Source organism: Poromitra crassiceps (genome assembly GCF_964638095.1).
Source record: "Poromitra crassiceps genome assembly, chromosome: 10".
NCBI classification, from domain to species: Eukaryota; Metazoa; Chordata; class Actinopteri; order Beryciformes; family Melamphaidae; genus Poromitra; species Poromitra crassiceps.
The window spans coordinates 8,520,197-8,538,544 of record NC_139631.1 but is presented as its reverse complement, the minus strand read 5'-3'; the positions used below and the strand labels follow the sequence as shown (position 1 = coordinate 8,538,544).

Sequence of the window (18,348 nt, the reverse complement as noted above, 5' to 3'; positions counted from 1 at the left end):
CACCCCAAAACGAATGCGACCTGTAACCCGTCAATTCTGTAGTGTCCACAAGTCCATCTCCTGCTCAGTGTAAATGAAGCTGCTCCACGTCTTCTGATGTCCACATGTCTTCTGGTGTCCACATGTCTTCTGGTGTCCACATGTCTTCTGATGTCCACATGTCTTCTGGTGTCCACATGTCTTCTGATGTCCACATGTCTTCTGATGTCCACATGTCTTCTGGTGTCCACATGTCTTCTGGTGTCCACATGTCTTCTGGTGTCCACATGTCTTCTGATGTCCACATGTCTTCTGGTGTCCACATGTCTTCTGGTGTCCACATGTCTTCTGATGTCCACATGTCTTCTGGTGTCCACATGTCTTCTGGTGTCCACATGTCTTCTGGTGTCTACATGTCTTGTGATGTCCACAGCTTCTCACACTCTTGATTCCAGCTTTGGGAGATCCACATTGCTCTGCCCAAGATCATCCAGCAGGACTCATACAGTACGTGACTTGTGTTTAGAGTGGATGTGATCATGTTGTACCTGTACTGTACATCAATGTCAATATATATGGTTGTTGTGGTAACATTCCACAAACATTCTGTTGTCTGTAAGGAGTTTTTATGCATGCCAAAGAGAGAAATTTATTAAATGCAGTATGCACATTTGCATTTTTGTCTTATGAAGTAAACAACAAATCTTGCCAAGTTAGTCGTAGAAAAATAAAAGATGTTTACATTGGAGCCCATTTTTCTGTGGTGAATATATTCCAAACATCTGTGCTCCAAGCCAAAATGACATTGTTTTTTAGTATGCTAGCATAGCACTGTAGTGTGTGTTTCCTGTCACTCACTGGTTTAACTACTGAGGATGAATCTCATCATATTTATTCTTTGTAAGTGTGTTTTTCAGTGTCCAAGTGGTCAAATGCAGATAATAACCTTATAGTCCCTGTGTGGCAGCAAATGAATTTGTCTTGGACAGAAGAGAATCTTTCAGGAAGTGTAAAGAGCACCCCTGCTGGTGACCTAACTGAGCCAGACTTTTGAATTAGGTCATTAGGGCCCATTAATTGCCCTAATTACCTAATGATGTGATGTCACTCGAGCAATAATGACATCATCTGGTGACATCAGCACTGATGACATCATCATTGAGTGCTCGAGTGACATCACTGGTGATCTCACCAATTCTATACACTAGTGGACCCGTGGGGATCCACCTGGGAGTTAGGCCCCCCTGGTCTGGAACATCACATCATCACTGATGAGTCGTGACATCATCACTGATGATGACATCATCACTGAACTTATAGCCTCAGCCAGGAGGGCTGATAACATCATCACTGATGACATCACATCATTAGGTAATTAGGGCAATCACCTAATTAAAAAAATCTGGTCACCCGCACGGGTGCTCTTTACACTACCTGAAAGTTTCAGCCCGATCGCACGTAAAACGGCATAGCTGTGGCCGGCCAAGATTCCAAAGTTGCATCATGGAAGCGCTGTCGGGTTTATTCTGTCCTTATCCTTGACAAAATATGACGACAGTAGAATTGTAAACTAATGTAAAATACCAGTAACACAGTTAGGCTGATTGCCCAACTTACTCTCATTGTTACTTTAGTGCTCTGTCTTACCTAGGCTTAGAGGTTTTTGTTTAGTGTGTAGTGAGTGACAACAACTATGTTTCACTATAGTTTGGTCATTAGGATGTTCAGTGCAAGTAAGGTTGTGTCAGGAAGGAAGAGGCCTACAGGAGGTTTCATAAACAGATGCTATAACACCCTAGATCTCGCAAGAGATTGCAAAAGGTTAATAACACCCACCACAGAACTGTATCCTACTAACACACGGGCTCTGGAGAAACGTCTGAAACCTGCAGTATTGACACGAACTGATAGCAACGGTTGTTTGCCTGTAAGTGTATGCAAATTAGCCTACATTGTGGCAGACTTGTAGGAGTTTGCTGTGGATTCAGTGCAAATATTGTCAAACCCAAAGCAGCACCTGTGGCAAATAATTTAAATATGGCATTAAACTAATGGAGGTTTGCTTGAAGACTCACTGAGGGCATTTCTACATATGTATTAGTATTAGAAAAAAGTCATAAGCTCGGCTGATAAAAGATCTATTCTAGCCTGTCAGCCATATCATTTGTACATTGCTTGCTGTTGCCACGGCAACAATCTTCATTCATTCCCTTCGTCAGACCCAGAGTGCACCGCGTGCGCGCTGCGTTGGACTCTGCTGATTGGACAAGAAAGACTGACCATACCAAACCCGAGGGAGGGCTGACGATTCTAAAGGCCACGTGTGGACTACTACTAACTGTAATTTAATACATTTCAACTATTTCAACCCGGTGAATGAATTACTGTAGGCAGGTCAGGACCGGTCAGGACTGACACTTTATTTAGTTATTCATTGCGGATTAAAACGTAGATATTCCTGCAGCAGAGCTGGAGTGACAGAGTTAATGATTGAGCCTATAAGTAAAATAATAACATGTCTATAATGGCAATAAACTACTAAAATGAATTTTCTTCCGCATTTTGCCAGCTGGCTTGAACCCTGAACCGTGCTTGAACTGAACGCTGCTGTAGCTCTCAACCAAACCACCGCATCTCTGACATATGGGTCAGCCCCCATCTGGACTCCACCTCCTCCGGCTCCTGCATAGATTACTGATTCTGACAGACCTGCTATCAGAGGAGCCGATAGCCATCAGTGAAAGGAAACCTCTCATTAGATGTGGAAGGGAGATACAACACTTCAACCTGTCATAGTTTCCATAAAGGTTGTTCAGAAAAAAATATGATGGTGTTTTCGCTCTTCAAAATGTAACGTTAACGTGCCTAATGTGAACTTATTCCAAGTTGTGATTTAACCATGATTACCGTATTTATCAATTAGCCTACGTTAGGTCAAAATAGTTGAAAGACTCACGCTGTTCTCATGGATGTTGATGTGTTTTTTGTATTTATTATGCTAAGTATTTCAAAAATAAAAGTGACATCATAAAAGCCGGCGGGTAATAGCAGTTTGGTGTTTAGTTCAATTAACCTTACAATTAACTTTTTAACTAGCGCAGAACAGAGCAGAACTTGAGCAGAACTAGTAACCAAAGCGATGTGATTGGGTAGAAATTGTGTCACTCAGTAACATGACGTTAGGTGGCACTGCCCCGCCTCCTTCAACTGGCAACATTGTAGCTAGCAGCCGAGCTAATACTTTGGATGCACACATTGAATGAAAGTCAACGTCAGTGTATCAGGCAGCTAGGCTACCAGCAACCAAGGAGATCTGCACAGTAAAGTTAGCTTAGCTTGTAGAGTAGGCAACCGGCGAGACTATAACAGAGATTGCAAAACTATAGGTTGAAGAAAGTCGTGAACAGGGAAGGTAAGAAAATGGAAAAACTGGAATGCGTGTCTTTAGCCGGTCGCTTTCACAGACCAAGTATTTCTGGTTAGACAGGTAGCTAGCTAGCTAACTGACCACTGTCACCAGCTGCTGCTGCTTGTTCCTCTTTGTAACAGTTTTCAAATGAACAACGTACAAGAATAGGACAATGCAAATGTGGTAACGAAACGTTAAGCTAGCAGGCATGATGAATCGTTTCACCAGTCAGTTTGTGGATTTGTATGTATGCGTGCTGCTAACGTGCTGTCCGGTGATCTGTACTGTTAACGTTAGCATGCTGGCTATTCATATCATGTTGCACCTGGAGACACACTTGCTAGCCTCTCTCGCTAGCTAACCTTATCTGGAGAAATGGGGGGAGGGTTCCTTCCTTCCATGCAAGACAAGTCGTGATTTTCAGTCAAATCTGGGTAACTAGTTAGCTAGCTAACGCTAGCCACTACTAGCCAGCTCTGTCACAGCTGCTGTCTGTGTGTGTCTGTCTGTCCCACAGTTCTCTCTCTCCTCGGCCCGGGCTGTGAAGGCAATGCAGCGGGTCAGGGCACAGCTGTTGGGCTGGCTGCTCGCAGCGGTGCTGTCGCTGCTGGCGGAGCCGGAGCGGTGCTGGGCGGACGGCGGCGGGGGGCCCAGCCTCGCAGAGCGGGTTATCTGGGCTGTGAACGCCGGAGGGGAAGCGCACACGGACACGCACGGCATTCACTTCAGAAAGGACCCGTTGGAAGGGAAACTTGGGAAAGGTGAGTTGATGCTATAACCGGGGGGTTAACTGGTGAGATGATGGGAGCCGGTTTCATCTTGCAAGGTGTTGTTGATGCGAGTGACGGTGCAAGGTGAGAAGCGGTTCTTCTTCAGAGAGCCACATTTCCTGCAGAAAGCGGTGGACGCTAGTGGCTGGCTTCCGCAAGTAAACACAAACCAATGAGGAGTCGGCTTGGGCGGCTGCAGCTCCGCCCCTCTCAGCATGTGCAGGAAGCGGAGGATGATATGATTTTAAAAAGCTGGCTACAGACAGAGAGAGAGAGAGATTCTTTATGAGGGCAGAGGTCGAGTGAACAGGGTGTAGTAACCGGCCATTTGAGACAGAAGGGCTCTGTGCATGCAGTCGTGTCCAGTGTTGTTTGTTGTCCCGCTGAGGCTTGAGGGCCAGTGTGAAGGCTTTCAGCCCAAACTCTCCCTACACCATCATTACAACACATTGACTCAGAAAAGAGGAAACAGGTTGTTTTTGGTCGACTGGACGTGTTTCATTCAGTGAAGGAAAACGTCAGAAGAACACAAGCAAGTAGACTTGACTTGAAATATGACAATGTCCAATGTGAAAGATTGCCATGGACGATGACATCGTCGTTGGCAGGCGTGCTTTGACAAAAACAAACAAGCAAAACTCTCTGGTGGACAAAAGTTGTGCTTTCTCGGGGAACTGCTGTTGGTGTCGGCTGTGTGGTGACTTGAATCTCAGACAGCAGACAGGCTGCTGCTGTGACACAGCAGGCGATACTGGCAGAACAGTAGCCTGGCAGCTTAGCTTCGCTCATAACGGAGCTACTCCTCCATACAAACATTTTACTCACATTGGGTTGAAAATAGGAAAGAATGTGGAGTTTCTTCTTGATCACAACACGACCTCTCAGCACCGTGGCTCGTTTCAATGTGCATTTGTTTGTTTGTCACCCGGCGCGTCCTGGTTACTGTGTGTGTGTGTGTGTGTGTGCGTGTGTGTGTGTGTGTGTGTGTGTGTGTGTGTGTGTGTGTGTGTGTGATCAAACTGCACATTGGGCTTGATTGTGTCCCCTCCCTCCCCTCTATAGCTTCTGATTACGGGGTGCGTCTCCCCATACTGCGCTCCAGTCCAGAAGACCAGATCCTCTACCAGACTGAGCGCTACAACGAGGACACATTTGGATATGAAGTTCCCATCCGTGAAGAAGGAGACTATATACTAGTCATGAAGTATGCAGAGGTCTACTTTGCCCAGTCTCAACAAAAGGTACGGCACTTAACCAATCAGAGTCATTCCTGCCTAGCTAGCGACTTCTATGGGCACGTGCTAATATTGTCTAGCGCTTTTGTTTGCTTTGTAATTCTATACACTATACAAACACTATATATATATATATATATATATATATATATATATATATATATATATATATATATATGGTGTAGTCAGGAATGTCATACCGAACCGACCTGGATAGCTAGGCTTAGATAGTGAGGTAATATGCAGTTGTGCTGTGGTAGCATGGAGGGGGGTGTTTCCAGGATGCTGGATTACACTGTTAAGCCTTCTTGAGGTGTCGTGGGCCTAACTTAACGAAACGTCGGTGAAGGAAGGTGCCCACTTGAAAACCCCAATGACATGCTTCATACTGCTGTTGGCTAGGGTAGGTAACTGGTGATTTGTGTCTTGTTTATTAGTTTGTTAGCCTGTTAGCTTGTTTTATTCTGGATTGGGCTTCTAAATGTGTTTTTCCTCGGATTTTGGCACAAGGGATAGTAACATCTTGTCCTGTGTATTAATTAATATACACACACAATACAATCACTATACAAACAGGTGTTCAGGCAAAACACTGGTTGCTTTAATGATGACATCTGACACCTATGTGTGTCGTTCATGCTGTTAATCATTGCTAATGGGGGATGTTGCGTAGGGATGTAAACAATAACCGGTTTTAATGATAACCGTGATACAATTCCTTATGATAACCGTACCATTTCAAATTTTCATTATCTTTAAAACCGTGGTACCGTGATTACCACAGTAAATACTGTCCATCATCAACCAAAGTTGGCAACAGTCTCTCAGATGCAAACGTGCAGCCTTGGAGAAATTATTTCAGTGAGTGTATCAATCCTTTTTGGGTCTGAGTTTTCAATATAGAACTTGGTGAAATAATTTCTGTGCGTGTATTAGTACTTTTTGAACATTTTCCGCACATTTTAACAAACCGTGATAATACTCATAACCGTGATAATTTTGGTCACTATAATCGTGATATGAAATTTTCATATAGTTCCATCTCTAATGTTGCGTTTCCAAGGTGTTTGATGTTCGTCATGTGGTGATGTTGTTTTTCCAAGGTGTTTGACGTTCGTCATGTGGTGATGTTGTGTTTCCAAGGTGTTTGACGTTCGTCTGAATGGCCATGTGGTGGTGAAAGACCTGGATATCTTCGAGCGGGTGGGTCACAGTACAGCCCACGACGAGATAGTGCCCTTCTCCATTCGGCGCGGCAAGCTGAGCGTGCAGGGAGAGGTGTCCACCTTCAACGGCAAGCTCATCGTGGAGTTTGTCAAGGTAAGCTCACTGTACATGTTAGGATGCCATTGTCCGTGAAGCCCAGCCTTGGTTTGCTGGAACTGTCCCGCCCCTTATTCCAATATCACATTGATGTACAGCAGGGATACTCAACTTGCTTTGCCCGGGGGCCACTTTTGTGAAATGATAGAAGGCCAGGGATAGTTAGTTAGGTTAAATACATACATAAGTGCCTGGGTAGCGAGCAGACGGCGGTATTTGACAATTTAGCAGCTAAATCATAGATTATTGAAAGATATTCCATATTCCAGACTGAAATGCTAAGTATTGGGCAGGCGTATTGGCCAGAATGACATGAACATATGGACACTTATTCAGCGGGTATCTTGCAGGTTGCGTTCAGGTGCACTGTAAAAACAAAACAAAAAAACAATTGCAATTCCATCGCGGGCCACACAGGGGCGCCGCCAGTTGAGTATCAGTTGAGGTACAGTATACAGTAGTAGTCCAGTAAAAATGTCACTTGACCTCACACTAATTGCAACAAAACCAAACTCAACTGATTTTGTATCCTCAATATGTCCTCAATGAAGGAAAAAAAGTGTTAAGGAAATGCATGAAGGGAAAATTTTGAAAATGACCTATATGATGCTACCAAAAACGTTTATTTATTTATTTTTTAACATTTATTTTTATTTTTATTTTTTTTATTTTCTCCTTGAAGCAAAAAACACATACAGGATATAAGTGATGAGATTTATGGCACATTAAAAAAAAAAAAAAAAAGGCTTCCATAGGCTGCCATAGGCTACCATCATATTTAGGTCATTTTCAAAACTTTCCCTTCATACATTTCCTTAACACTTTTTTTCCTTCATTCAGGACATATTGAGGATACAAAATCAGTTGAGTTTGGTTTTGTTGCAATTAGTGTGAGGTTGACCCACATATTTGCGTAAAATGCCTGGACTATAGCTCCATGCACTGACTGAGGTTGAGGTACAGTATACAGTAGCTCATGCACTGACTGAGGTTGATGTACAGTATACAGTAGCTCCATGCACTGACTGAGGTTGAGGTACAGTATACAGTAGCTCCATGCACTGACTGAGGTTGATGTACAGTATACAGTAGCTCCATGCACTGACTGAGGTTGAGGTACAGTATACAGTAACTCATGCACTGACTGAGGTTGATGTACAGTATACAGTAGCTCATGCACTGACTGAGGTTGAGGTACAGTATACAGTAACTCATGCACTGACTGAGGTTGAGGGAGAGTATACAGTAGCTCCATGCACTGACTGAGGTTGAGGTACAGTATACAGTAGCTCATGCACTGACTGAGGTTGATGTACAGTATACAGTAGCTCATGCACTGACTGAGGTTGAGGTACAGTATACAGTAGCTCCATGCACTGACTGAGGTTGAGGTACAGTATACAGTAGCTCCATGCACTGACTGAGGTTGATGTACAGTATACAGTAGCTCCATGCACTGACTGAGGTTGAGGTACAGTATACAGTAACTCATGCACTGACTGAGGTTGATGTACAGTATACAGTAGCTCATGCACTGACTGAGGTTGAGGTACAGTATACAGTAGCTCCATGCACTGACTGAGGTTGAGGTACAGTATACAGTAGCTCCATACACTGACTGAGGTTGATGTACAGTATACAGTAGCTCATGCACTGACTGAGGTTGAGGTACAGTATACAGTAGCTCATGCACTGACTGAGGTTGAAGTACAGTATACAGTAGCTCATGCACTGACTGAGGTTGAGGTACAGTATACAGTAGCTCCATGCACTGACTGAGGTTGAAGTACAGTATACAGTAGCTCATGCACTGACTGAGGTTGAGGTACAGTATACAGTAGCTCATGCACTGACTGAGGTTGAGGTACAGTATACAGTAGCTCCATGCACTGACTGAGGTTGAGGTACAGTATACAGTAGCTCCATGCACTGACTGAGGTTGATGTACAGTATACAGTAGCTCCATGCACTGACTGAGGTTGAGGTACAGTATACAGTAGCTCCATGCACTGACTGAGGTTGAGGTACAGTATACAGTAGCTCCATACACTAACTGAGGTTGAGGTACAGTATACAGTAGCTCATGCACTGACTGAGGTTGAGGTACAGTATACAGTAGCTCCATACACTGACTGAGGTTGATGTACAGTATACAGTAGCTCATGCACTGACTGAGGTTGAGGTACAGTATACAGTAGCTCCATGCACTGACTGAGGTTGAGGGTGCCCTGTTTTGTTTTGCTCTGGTAGGGAAACGTTAAAAAGGCTGAAAACTCAAAGCAACATTCTTGAGTCTCCTGCTCACCTTCACTGGAGCAGAGCAACAAGAGTCTGACAGGTTTACTTTGGATTCTCTTTTCCAGTTTGGGAACCAGACTCGTTCACAAACAGGGATTGAGCTGCTGCTGCAGCCTGTAGGCCATAGAGATAATAGCTTTAGAGTTTGTATTCCCCTGCTTAAAGGCATAGTTTGGATTCTTTGACATGAGGTTGTATGAGCTACTTATGCCTGTCAGTGTGTTAGCTGCAGTAGAGCCATATATATATATATATATATATATATACATCATAATAATAATAATAATAATACACATGACTTATATAGCACTTTTATATATATATATATATATATATATATATATATATATATATATATATATATATATATACATACATACATACACATAATAATAATAATAATAATACACATGACTAATATAGCGCTTTTATATATATATATATATATACTCATTTTCCCTCTCTAAAAAGACACAAGTGGGACACGTTGCCTGCTGTTTTTGCAGCCAAGTAAAAGCTGCTTTCAGCTTTGGTAGTGTTTTCAGCAGTGACCTGGTAGTGTTTTCAGCAGTGACCTGGTAGTGTTTTCAGCAGTGACCTGATAGTGTTTTCAGCAGCAGTGACCTGATAGTGTTTTCAGCAGTGACCTGATAGTGTTTTCAGCAGCAGTGACCTGGTAGTGTTTTCAGCAGTGACCTGGTAGTGTTTTCAGCAGTGACCTGGCAGTGTTTTCAGCAGTGACCTGGTAGTGTTTTCAGCAGTGACCTGGCAGTGTTTTCAGCAGTGACCTGATAGTGTTTTCAGCAGTGACCTGGTAGTGTTTTCAGCAGTGACCTGGTAGTGTTTTCAGCAGTGACCTGGTAGTGTTTTCAGCAGTGACCTGGTAGTGTTTTCAGCAGTGACCTGGTAGTGTTTTCAGCAGTGACCTGGCAGTGTTTTCAGCACTGACCTGATAGTGTTTTCAGCAGTGACCTGGCAGTGTTTTCAGCACTGACCTGATAGTGTTTTCAGCAGTGACCTGGCAGTGTTTTCAGCAGTGACCTGGCAGTGTTTTCAGCAGTGACCTGGTAGTGTTTTCAGCACTGACCTGATAGTGTTTTCAGCAGTGACCTGATAGTGTTTTCAGCAGTGACCTGGTAGTGTTTTCAGCAGTGACCTGGTAGTGTTTTCAGCAGTGACCTGGTAGTGTTTTCAGCAGTGACCTGGTAGTGTTTTCAGCAGTGACCTGGCAGTGTTTTCAGCACTGACCTGATAGTGTTTTCAGCAGTGACCTGGCAGTGTTTTCAGCACTGACCTGATAGTGTTTTCAGCAGTGACCTGGTAGTGTTTTCAGCACTGACCTGGTAGTGTTTTCAGCAGTGACCTGGCAGTGTTTTCAGCACTGACCTGATAGTGTTTTCAGCAGTGACCTGGCAGTGTTTTCAGCACTGACCTGGTAGTGTTTTCAGCAGTGACCTGGTAGTGTTTTCAGCAGTGACCTGGTAGTGTTTTCAGCAGTGACCTGGTAGTGTTTTCAGCACTGACCTGGTAGTGTTTTCAGCAGTGACCTGGTAGTGTTTTCAGCACTGACCTGGTAGTGTTTTCAGCACTGACCTGGTAGTGTTTTCAGCACTGACCTGGTAGTGTATTCAGCACAGGTGTTTGTTTTGCACTGTCCCAGCCGGGTTCTTTGGGAATCCACCTGCACCTAGATTCTTTAACCCTGAAAGCACACCTTAAGATCAACTTGACTACAAATAAAGTAGCAGGTCAATTTAGTGATGGTTGTTGGCAGGTCAAATTATGAGTTTTTTTTATTAGGTTAAAGGAAAACACGACCAAGTTTCAAAATGTGTCACTGACTGACCCAGTTACATTTCAAGCACTTTATTCAAAATCCAAACACTTTTCAAACCTTGAAAATCGAACCACCAACCTCTTTTATCCAAAGCGATTAGTGGAGGACTCGATCATAATTTGATTATCATGCTGCTGACTCAACCCAGTTTCAGTAGTGTGAAATACCAATCGTGCATTTGGAAACACTGGTATAGTGCCATACTTTAGTGTTCTGATTGTTTTATTTTTTTGTGTGTTTTAAATGTAGTGTTTTTTTTTTTGCTTGTGTGTCTTCATATTGGACCTTATGTGTCTGTCAATAAAGAGTTGATTGATTGATTGATCTACAGTACCTCCTCTCTGCATAGTGATGACCTGTCCCTCTGTAGTGATGACCTGTCTCTCTGGCTCTGTCGTGATGACCTGTCTCTCTGTGTAGTGATGACCTGTCTCTCTGTGTGTTTCAGGGTTATTATGACAACCCCAAGGTCTGCGCTCTCTACGTGATGAAAGGCACTTTAGAGGGTGAGTCTCCTGAGAGTCAACAGAACCTTTAGCATACCTCGCTCAGCTAGCTGCAACCACTTTTACTATCATTTGTTGTCAAACTCCCACTGAGTTCACAGTTTTTGTTGATGTGAAGATGTTCTTATTACCCAGCCGCTGTCAGAATGCATTATATCAAATACCCACCAAAATCACATCCAGTCAAAAGCATCGGGTCTGCCCAGAGAACTAGGGATGTCAACAGCTAACTGTTAACCGACATTAATAGTTTTTTTGCCAATTAATCAGTAAAAAAAAAGTAAAAGAAAAAAGTTTGTTGCATGGTAAAAGAAAAATAGGCTATAGGCCTACAATGGATTTCTTGCTTGACATGCAGGCATGACATCCTCTTCCATGAAGTCTCCGCACTGTGTTGAGCAGCGTTAATTGATGATTGAAAAGTATCTAGTTACTCTTTACCGTTACAACAAACACCAGTTCGGACAAATAGAGCACAGCAGGAAGGAGTCCGGAAGTAGCATCGAAGGCGGAAGTTTTTTGATGACTGGATGACTTTTGAAACGTAAATGCGTTTTTTTAACGCAATTTTTAGAAAACGCTTCAAAAGGCATTCGTGAAGATTATCCTGCTGAACCCAAATTACCACTCGCATAAACTTTTGTTAACCACAGACCTTATTTTATGCATTTAAGTGAAATCCCAATGCTAAAACCCCATTGACTTTTCCACGTAAGATCCAGGAAGTCCGGGACGTCCGGCTACAAAAATACGTCATCTACTCTATTGTGGAATTTTATGTATTTTACTGCTGTTTTCAGAACGCGAGACGGACTGTGTGTCAGTGTTACAGAGCTCAGCAAATGACAGAGATGATGTGACGCGCACATTAGACACATTACAGAGCCATATAGATCCATTTCTATGTATTGATTAACTGCTTATATTTCCCTGGCTGTGCCGATATTGTGGCGCTGCCCCAGTTTATGCATTGGAAACAATGGCAGGACAATCTACTGGTTTATTTCAGAATAAGAGCATTATCTACGTGGTCAGGTTGATTTCAGAATAAGAGCATAATCTACGTGGTCAGGGATAGGGATGTTCATCAATTATCGAAAATCGATAATCGATCGTTAAGGATTGGAATCGATCCTGTGGCATTTGGATCGATTTTTTAATTATTAAAAAAAAAAAAAGTTTTTTTTTTTTTTTTTTTTTTTTTTTTTTTTTTTTGACTAGGTTTGGGTGGAATTCGTTCCTCCTCGCCCCACTCCATTGCACAGCCGACTAACGTGAGGTGGAGCTTCATATAGTCTCTAGTTTTCTGGCTGGGCACGGGCCTTTGTGCCAACAAAACTGTTTTAAACATGAGAAATTCAAACCGGCATGCGCCGGGGACAGCAGTGTTGGAGAGGAGACACATTGAAATAAAGAGTTCATTGAGGAGAACACGTTGTCTTTCGTATTTTCTGCCATAGGCATTCATTTTGTTAAAAAAAAAAAAAAAATTGAAAATATTGAAAATTTTCTAAGTATTAATAAAATCGATAATCGATAATTGATCGTTAATTCTCACCGATTATCGATTTTGGAAAATTTTCAAAATGAACATCCCTAGTCAGGGATGAGTCCATTGGGCAGCCTGGTGACAGTGCACCCGATGAAACATGCTCCGCGCGCCAAAGGAACAAGTCGGGAGGCACAAATAGTGTTGCGCCAACTTCTCCCACCCGGGGGAACGCATTCTAAATAGTAACGTTCCATTTGAATCTTGTTGCTTAACAGTTAATGGTTGGTTAACGTGGGTCGCCATCCCTAGTAGGAACCCTGACTCCTTGTTAAAATGTCACACTTTTGGAACAAGCTCCCCCATCTTCCCCTCATGTGTGTTCTGGCCTCGTAGACGTACCAAAGCTCCAGCCTCACCCCGGCCTGGAGAAGCGCGAAGAAGAGGAAGAGGAAGAGGAGGAGCCGGAGGCGGGCGAGGAAGGCGGGAAGAAGAGCCCCTCGACGGCCCCTAAGTACCGGGTCCAGTCGGGCCCCCGAACACCCAACCCCTACGCAGCTGACAACTCCAGCCTCATGTTCCCCATCCTGGTGGCGTTTGGCGTCTTCATCCCCACACTGTTCTGCCTCTGTCGGCTGTGAGGACTCCAGAGCCAGGGGGGACGACGGGTGGGGAGGAGGGGGGGTGAGTGAGGGCGAGATGGACGAGAGACTGTGAAATGAGAGACAGAAGAGAGAGCGAGAGAGATATGGGGGGGTCAAACAGTGACAAGTGACAAACAGCGGTGCAGGTAGAAGCATACAGACAGGAGAGAGCTCACAGCTTTGGAGGAAAACATGACGATAGAGGACAAAAAAAAAAGACAATTTTTGGAGAGTCAACCACAAGATGAGGCCAGATGCCTTCGTTGTTTTTTTATTTTATTTTTTTTTACATGGAGGAGATGTGAGAAGTGTGTGTGTGCTGCTGCTGCTGCTGCTGCTGCGCGCTTCTGTGTCAACCTGTCTTACATCCACCTCCACTCACCCATTTGAACAATGTTAAGTCATTAAAAAAAAAAAAAAAAAAAAGACTGGATAAGATTGACAGACGCCACTTGTCACGGTTTGGATGGAACATATTTCCGTGGCGCTGGGAATGCTCAGGCGCCGATCCCGCCTGGGCCGTTTTATAAACTCAAAGCATTGTTTTGTACCGGGCTGTTAGCACGGAAGAACATTGTGTTTAACGCCCCAACCGCCCCCCGCTCAGCATCTGCTCCGAAATGTTACCTTGAAATTGGATGAATTGGATGGAAAATGGTGCTGCTGGGCTGGGCGATATGGTTGAAATCAATATCATGATAATCATACCGATTTTCCTCCGTCAATTAGACATCACGATGTGGTTCATGTATGCAAAAATCACTGTAAATAATCAAATCATCTCATTGAACCCGAATGGTCATGTTTAGGTGTGATGTCAAACAAAACAGAAATCTTATTAATATAATATTCCATACCTCATTTTATGAGTTTTTAAGTCAAATGTGTTTGTCATCATCATTTTAGACGGCACAATGTTTTTGTCCTTCTAATCACAATATGATTCCAGTGAAAATGATCAAGGATAATATCACATTATCGCCCAGCCTGAGCTTTGAAATGGGTTCAATTGAATAGAAATCACGAGGCAGACGGCTTAAGTGGAAATTCGGATGACAGGTTCATATTTTTCTTCAGCTCGTTAAGATTTCTGTGTCTCTCCACAGTTCGTCCTAAGTTAAGTGCAAACCACGCACGTGCCATGATGTGTTGGAAAGAAATGATTGCGTTGTTGTTGATTACTGGTCCTACATGCTTCTCTGCTGTCTAAATGTTAGAGCGAGGCTTTGCCTCGACGTTAAGTACAGGTCGCTTTCTCACATCTGTTGCGTGCTACGTCTCCACTGACGAGCGAGTTCACAACCGCAGAAAGCACAGGCGACGTGATCCCAACTTGCGAGTCCATTTGTTAGCACTTGTCAGAGTTCTTTATGGGATGGACATACTATGAAGTTATTATTAGAAATTGCATGGCGAAAGTGTCGGAACCTTTTCTTTAGGGCTAACTCTTATTCGCTTCAGTCCGAGGTACCGTAGCTGCAGTTAGCGAGACGCCATCTTTGTGCTATGAGACTGAGTTTGTGTTGCTAAAGCTCTTGAGTCAGGATCTTCACAGGCCACTAGGGGAGCTCTGCCTTCACGCATTTTAGGATGACTCACGCCTGCCGTTTTGTTTCACCAAAGAAAGCTTTTATTTTGTTAAGGGAAGAAGAAGAAAAATACTTAGTAGCCCTTTTTTTTTTTTTTTTTACTAAAGCCTGAAAATCTCAACGAGGGTTTACAAATATTATTCCATGATGGCTTCTGTGGCAAGTGGTTGAAGTGAAAGCATTTGGATCACTTATCACAATCACCCACTCAATTTCGAGGAACAGCTCTGCCAGTCTTCACATTGTATAGTCAGTGGTAATACCATAGGGTCTGTGCTGTTTCATTGTTTTTTCTCGCTGTTAGTATTTCTGGTTGAAAGTACAGAATGAGGCTGATGGCAGGCTGATGGACACTGAGAGGGCGAACCAGAACCACGACCGCTGAGACGTTGAACCACGACCGCTGAGACGTTGAACCACGACCGCTGAGACGTTGAACCACGCCCGCTGAGACATTGAACATGCTAACATGCGGGGCGAGGAGGATCAGGGTCAGTCTATCAGGGGTGGCCAAACGTTTTTGGTTGTGGGCCGCATACAGAAAAAGAGTCGCGGGCCAAACAATAATAAGTGCGGCAGTTTTCGCGGGAAAAAAAAATTGGACCAGAAAACCCTTGTGCCATCAAAAATTTAATTTCTACCTAAATGAATATATGACACATAGTTTATTGATGTGCTCACCTATTACAATGGGTATTTCTGTATGTTTTCAAATTTTCTTTTCCTGGGCCAACAGGTTAAGACAGAGATAATTTAACATAACATTAGTATTAAACATTCATTCAGTATTAAAAATGTCTTCGACTATAACACATTTTCAATGGTTTTAAATTGGAAAAAACGAAATGGGGGAATCAGTTTTTTTGTTTTTGTTTTTCAGTTTCTTTTTCTTTCTTTTTTAGTTTTTCCGTTTTCGTTATTTCGTTTTCGTTTACATTTTAAACTTTAAAACAGAAAAACGGAAAAAGGTTTTTTGTTTTTGTTTTGTTTTTTGCTAAATTCATGGAGGGCCACTTAAAAACGGGCAGCGGGCTGCAGTTGGCCTGCGGGCCGTAGTTTGGCCACCCCTGGTATGCATTCGTCTTGTACATCTGATTTCACCCCAAAGTTTCTATAAAGCACCGCTGACTTGACTTGAGTGGTTTTCCACCTGCAGTGAGAGAACAGAAAGCACAGAAAAACAAATGTTTAGTGGATTTTATTTTTATCAATACATATTGAATTTCCCACATTCTGCATCCAGACCAAACCTGTTGTCTTAAGAGCCTTTTCAACCTTCTGACTGTATCATGTTTTCGTTTTGATTTCAGCCCATCAAGGGAGGCAGTTCAGTCAGTGGCCACTGAGTTAGTAGCAGTCACGGTCTTTGAATACGTCGAGGGGGAACCGGGGTAAAGCGTTACCTTGTGCACACGTTTCTGCCCGGCGCCCATGTTCTGTCCACTCCTGGACATCGATATCCCTCTTGCTTTGCACCCCACCTGCAAAGCGGCTTTGTCCATCCTATGTATGTCTCTAGTTACCTCCATTAAGTGCTTAGCTCGACTCCAAGAAGGACACATTTGTAACTTTGCCTGTTTTACTGACGTGTCTTAAATGTCGCCCCCCGGCCCGCCCAGACCCCCCAGACCCCCTCCCTCTGCTAATTTCTGTCGCTATATACAGAACCTGACAAATAATTGATAATTCAGGTGTTGTGGACGCTTTCTCACTCCTCCATTCTCCCTTCCCACATTAATCGCTGGTGGACAAGAAGTGGTCCCTAGAAAATATTTGCTGGTTAGTTGAAGGCTGGTTGGTCAGTTGACGGCTGGTTGGTCAGTTGACGGCTGGTTGGTCAGTTGCCGGCTGGCTGGTCAGTTGACTGCTGGTTGGTCGGTTGCCGGCTGGTTGGTCGGTTGACGGCTGGTTGGTCGGTTGACGGCTGGTTGGTCGGTTGACGGCTGGTTGGTTGGTTGACGGCTGGCTGGTCGGTTGCCGGCTGGTTGGTCAGTTGAGGGCTGGCTGGTCAGTTGACGGCTGGTTGGTCAGTTGACAGCTGGTTGGTCAGTTGACGGCTGGTTCTTGTAAAACTCGACTCCTATTTAAGACGTGTAAGCACCTTTTGTTCTCTGAAAAGATGCAAAAAGCTAATTTGATTTCGCACCAAAGTCACCACCTTCTCAACTCGACACCGTTTTGCGTGTGTATATAAGGTACAAAGTCACGCCTTCTGTAGTGTGACGCCAATTATGTTTTCATCACTTTTTGTGTGCTAGCTGAGGTGTTTTAGAGGTTGAATTGTTTTCTTGCGTGAAGAAGACTGTGGCCTTTCTGCTGGGGAGGAACGCTTGTTGGTACAGAGTATAACACAAATAACGGTTGGTTACGTTGTAACCCAGGTTATGTGAGTGGAGAGACTATCTCTCAGAGTCCCGAGTACATTCCCATTGTATGGGATTTACCCTGATTAGCGGCAGCTGATGTGAAGTACCTTTTAAGAGCGTACCGCCATTGTATTCTGTTACATCACCACACGGCCATCTTGCTAATCAATTAACAGGTGATTGTAATCAATTAACAGGTGATTATTACAATCAAACGACATGCACAGCCAATGTGTGTATTGTGAAGGGCCATATTGGTAGGAAATGCATGTGACATAATTGAAATACTATGAATATCAGTTCCCGGCAGACGCTGGGGTGCCTTAAAGGTAATTCACGTTAGCTTAAAGGTAATTCACGTTAGCTGCCACTAAATCAGGGTCGATCCCATAGATGGGAAATGTGCTACGGAGAAGCTAACGGGCGGCCAGATGTGCTGACTGCCAGAAAGTCAAATAAATGAGATGCATCTGAAAATGTGGGATGTTCCATTTCTGTCATATCTAATTTAAATCGGAGCGGGGTTGATCTGGAGATATTTTATAATAATGCTTGGATTTGTATCTTTGAATTTTTTCCTCAGGATCTGTTTTGTTTGACTTTTTAAACATGATATTTTATTGGTGTGACATTTTGCACTGCCTCATGTATTTTAAAATCTCTTGTCATGTTTGTGTATTTTTGTCTGTCTTTGTTGCCTTGATTATTGAATACATTGTGCTTTACCATCATTCGCTTTGAGCTCCCTCTTTTGTTGTGCTTGTTATTTCATTACTCATTTTTACTCACTTTTCTTTTCAACTTACAAGTTTCAGGGCTGGATTTTCATTCCACTATTAACAGCTCTTGGGAGTAGCGGGTGGGTCAGATGGGTCAGCTCTTGCGAAGTAGGGCGTGGGTCAG

General features: G+C 43.5%; 1 protein-coding gene across 1 annotated transcript; it reads left to right on the top strand.

Moving 5' to 3' along the window:
- Nucleotides 1-3,265: 3,265 nt before the first annotated feature.
- Nucleotides 3,266-13,487, top strand: mlec (malectin; the record flags this gene model as incomplete). Its single annotated transcript, XM_083644119.1, has 6 exons — nucleotides 3,266-3,391; nucleotides 3,906-4,149; nucleotides 5,221-5,399; nucleotides 6,537-6,713; nucleotides 11,300-11,357; nucleotides 13,243-13,487. Exons 2-6 carry the CDS (start codon nucleotides 3,939-3,941, stop codon nucleotides 13,485-13,487), a joined length of 870 nt encoding a protein of 289 aa, XP_083500245.1. The 5' UTR covers nucleotides 3,266-3,391; nucleotides 3,906-3,938.
- Nucleotides 13,488-18,348: the final 4,861 nt, after the last annotated feature.